The 2,980-nt window shown below is 32.1% G+C and overlaps 1 protein-coding gene across 1 annotated transcript in view; it reads left to right on the top strand.

Moving 5' to 3' along the window:
* The window catches only part of CHORDC1 (cysteine and histidine-rich domain (CHORD) containing 1), a 42,837-nt gene extending 41,897 nt beyond the window's left edge, over window positions 1-940 (top strand). The window contains exons 10-11 of the mRNA XM_006871208.1: window positions 339-401; window positions 578-940. Of these exons, the coding sequence (XP_006871270.1) occupies window positions 339-401; window positions 578-724 (210 nt within the window). The 3' untranslated portion in view covers window positions 725-940. The remainder of the gene's footprint in view (window positions 1-338; window positions 402-577) is intronic.
* Window positions 941-2,980: the final 2,040 nt, after the last annotated feature.

Genomic DNA, 2,980 nt, shown 5'->3' on the forward strand with positions numbered 1-2,980 from the left:
ATCATTGATGGACTCAAGTGTGGCAGCGGTAGTGAGGTTGGCCCAGGATGGAACATTGTTTCGTTCTGCTGTGCATGGGGTCGCTATGAGTCGGTTCGGACTCGATAGTTTAGGAATAGAATTGTACTTAGCTCTTAGTATGAAACTTCAAGTCAGTGTTTTTGTTTTTTTTTTAATTTTTAAAATGGTTTTCACAGATTAAAAAAAAATACAGTATTGATGGTGTCTTACTTTCTCACAATAGCTTAATTTTTATCTGTGTCTGTTTTTAAAATTTGGGTATTGTAAAGTTTTGGTTGAGTTTGATCGGCTAATTGACTTTCTGTGTCTCTTTTCAGTTAAATGTACTTGTTGTATTTGAAGGAGAAAAGGAATTCCATCAAAATGTGAAATTATGGGGTGTAAGTATTCTGTAGCTAATACAACTTTTTCTTATAATTTAAGCACTGATTTAAAAAAATAGTGGTATAAATAGGACAAGATACCATATCAAAAGTTAGCAAAGGTGAGATTAATATTTTTATTGGGACTAATTAAACTACGTATGTTTACTTTAATTCTCTTTGCTATGTTGCAGGTGATTGATGTAAAGCGGAGCTATGTAACTATGACTGCCACGAAGATTGAGATCACCATGAGAAAAGCTGAACCTATGCAGTGGGCAAGCCTTGAATTGCCTGCTGCTAAAAAACCAGAAAAACAAAAAGAGAAGATAACTGATTGAGTGGGACAGGTGGGGTAGGGGGCATGGGGGAATACTATTACTTATTTCAGAATTTCTAATAAGGTTTGCTGAAGTGATGACTTGCTGCTGTAATCTTTTTTGTTGTTGAAGTCTGGCATTTCAGGGTCAATAGTAGGTTCTTAAAAACCAAAGTCAGATATCTTTTTGTTACCCCACCATCTCCTTTTTGAGTTACATGAGATCATTGATTTCTCCTAGTAATAGAACCACAGATATGTCCTATACTTGAAGCTAGACAACAGCTAATAAACATAGTTACAGTATTTCTTAGTATAAGCAAATCTTAAAGAACTTTTGTTTTTGTTCACATTGCTTTCTATACTCCCATAATTAGTAAAGCAAGATGGAATGTCAAAATTTTTATATAATTTTTTTATGGATTTTGTTTCTATAATACTTGAAAATCTTTAAGGAAGAGATAAAAGCTCTGCATTGTGTTTTTCCACTTGGGACAATTATCTTGGAGGATTCTATGGTATAATAACTAATTAAAGAGGGTTATGTGCATTGGTTATAATGAGAATTCATTTGCAACTAGTTGAAATAAGATATCACACCATCAACTTGTGTTACTTGCCACATGATATAATTTAAGAGTATAGGAAGCATTGTAAACATGAATATTTGTTGTTATTGTTAAGTGCTGTGGAGTCAGTTCCTACTAATAGCAACCTTGTATAGCGTTTCCAAGGAGTGGTTGATGAGTGTAAACCACTGGCCTTGTGGTTCAAACTGACCTGTAGGTCCAGTGCTTTATCCCACAGCACCAATATAGAGGTTTAGTTAAAATCACCAATTTAAAAGAACAAACAATAGTGTTAAACATCTCTTTCTTGATTTTTAAATTTTCTTTGTGTAGTGCTCTGACTCGGTGGTTCCTGATTTACAGCATATGTCCTCTTCAAACTTTTAATTCCTTACATATTTAGAAGAAATTATATCTGGCCTCACTGATGGAAAATTGTATTTATAAATTGTAGACTAAAAGGCATGTGGAAAAGCATTAGAGTATCAGAAAACTATATATATATAAGCTTTGCTTTATAACAATATTATCTGCTAGAAAATTAGTTTCTTTTGTAGTCATTATTTCAGGATTTCATGAAAAGCTTCACATTTCTGGTGATTTTATATGTCTTAAATCTAGGTCTCAGAGAATTAGATTGTTTAAAGCTGGTTGGATCCGCTAAGGGATAGGTTACTTTTTTAAGCTGTGTAAAGCTCAAGAAGAGAACTTAAATGAAGAAATGTTGTGAAGGCCATAACCGTCCGGATTTAAGTTTGGGCATGAATTATGCTTATTTTATATAGATTAAAAGTTGTCCCCAAGCCTCTTAGTGTTTCTCTTCTTTGATATTCATGGAATTCTTATTTTAAAAGAAGTTTGCAGAAGTATAATTTTAGTTAATAGATTAATTACGGTATATCATTCTACTACCTTTAAGAAATAACTATTAGGTATAGTTGTATAATTATTGAACGGTTTAGCTGTGTTACAGTATAGACTAAAAATATCTGGCAACCAGTCAGTTTACAAACTTTCATGATTTAGGAACCTAGGTTCATTTAGAAACTTGGAAGAGTGCTGATTGTTTCGGGGGAGATGCTGGCACTTGATTTGATTCAAGGTAATGATTACTATACCTTTTTCTAATGCTGCCTTCTTCAGACTGTTGTTCCCTAATCAAAATCTTAGGATGTCATGAATTTGAAATAGTATTTCAAACAAGTGGATTACCCACTTCAGAGTTTAAAAGCACTGATTTATTTTTTTTAAGGGTTTGTTTTTTGTTTTTATAAATAAAGCTTATGTATTTAGTCTGGTTATAGTAGTGAATTGTATTTCCTTTCTTATTCCTAAGAATCTCTGAATTTGTTGCCCATGTTAAAATCTAAATGACACTTGAATTAAAATCCGTACATGCAGGGATAAAGTTATGGTTAGGTAGAATATGTTTTACTATGTAAGTCTGTCACAAAATTAATAAAAAAACCCTTAAGTTAACAATAGCAAGTTGTTTCTCAAATAATGCTATGTCTTAACACTTAAAGTAAATTACTGTAGTAAAGCACCACATCTAGATTCTTTTGGTGATTTTTTTTTTTTTTTTTGCCTAGAACTTTTGGTAATATAAAGGAGGTAATGTATTAAGATGTTGAGCTTTTTATTTTTTTAATGTTACTTTGGTATACTCTTTAGATTTATAGAGGAGTTGCAAAAGAATAGTACATTCC

The sequence above is a fragment of the Chrysochloris asiatica genome, unplaced genomic scaffold (genome assembly GCF_000296735.1).
Source record: "Chrysochloris asiatica unplaced genomic scaffold, ChrAsi1.0 scaffold00163, whole genome shotgun sequence".
Lineage (NCBI taxonomy): Eukaryota > Metazoa > Chordata > Mammalia > Afrosoricida > Chrysochloridae > Chrysochloris > Chrysochloris asiatica.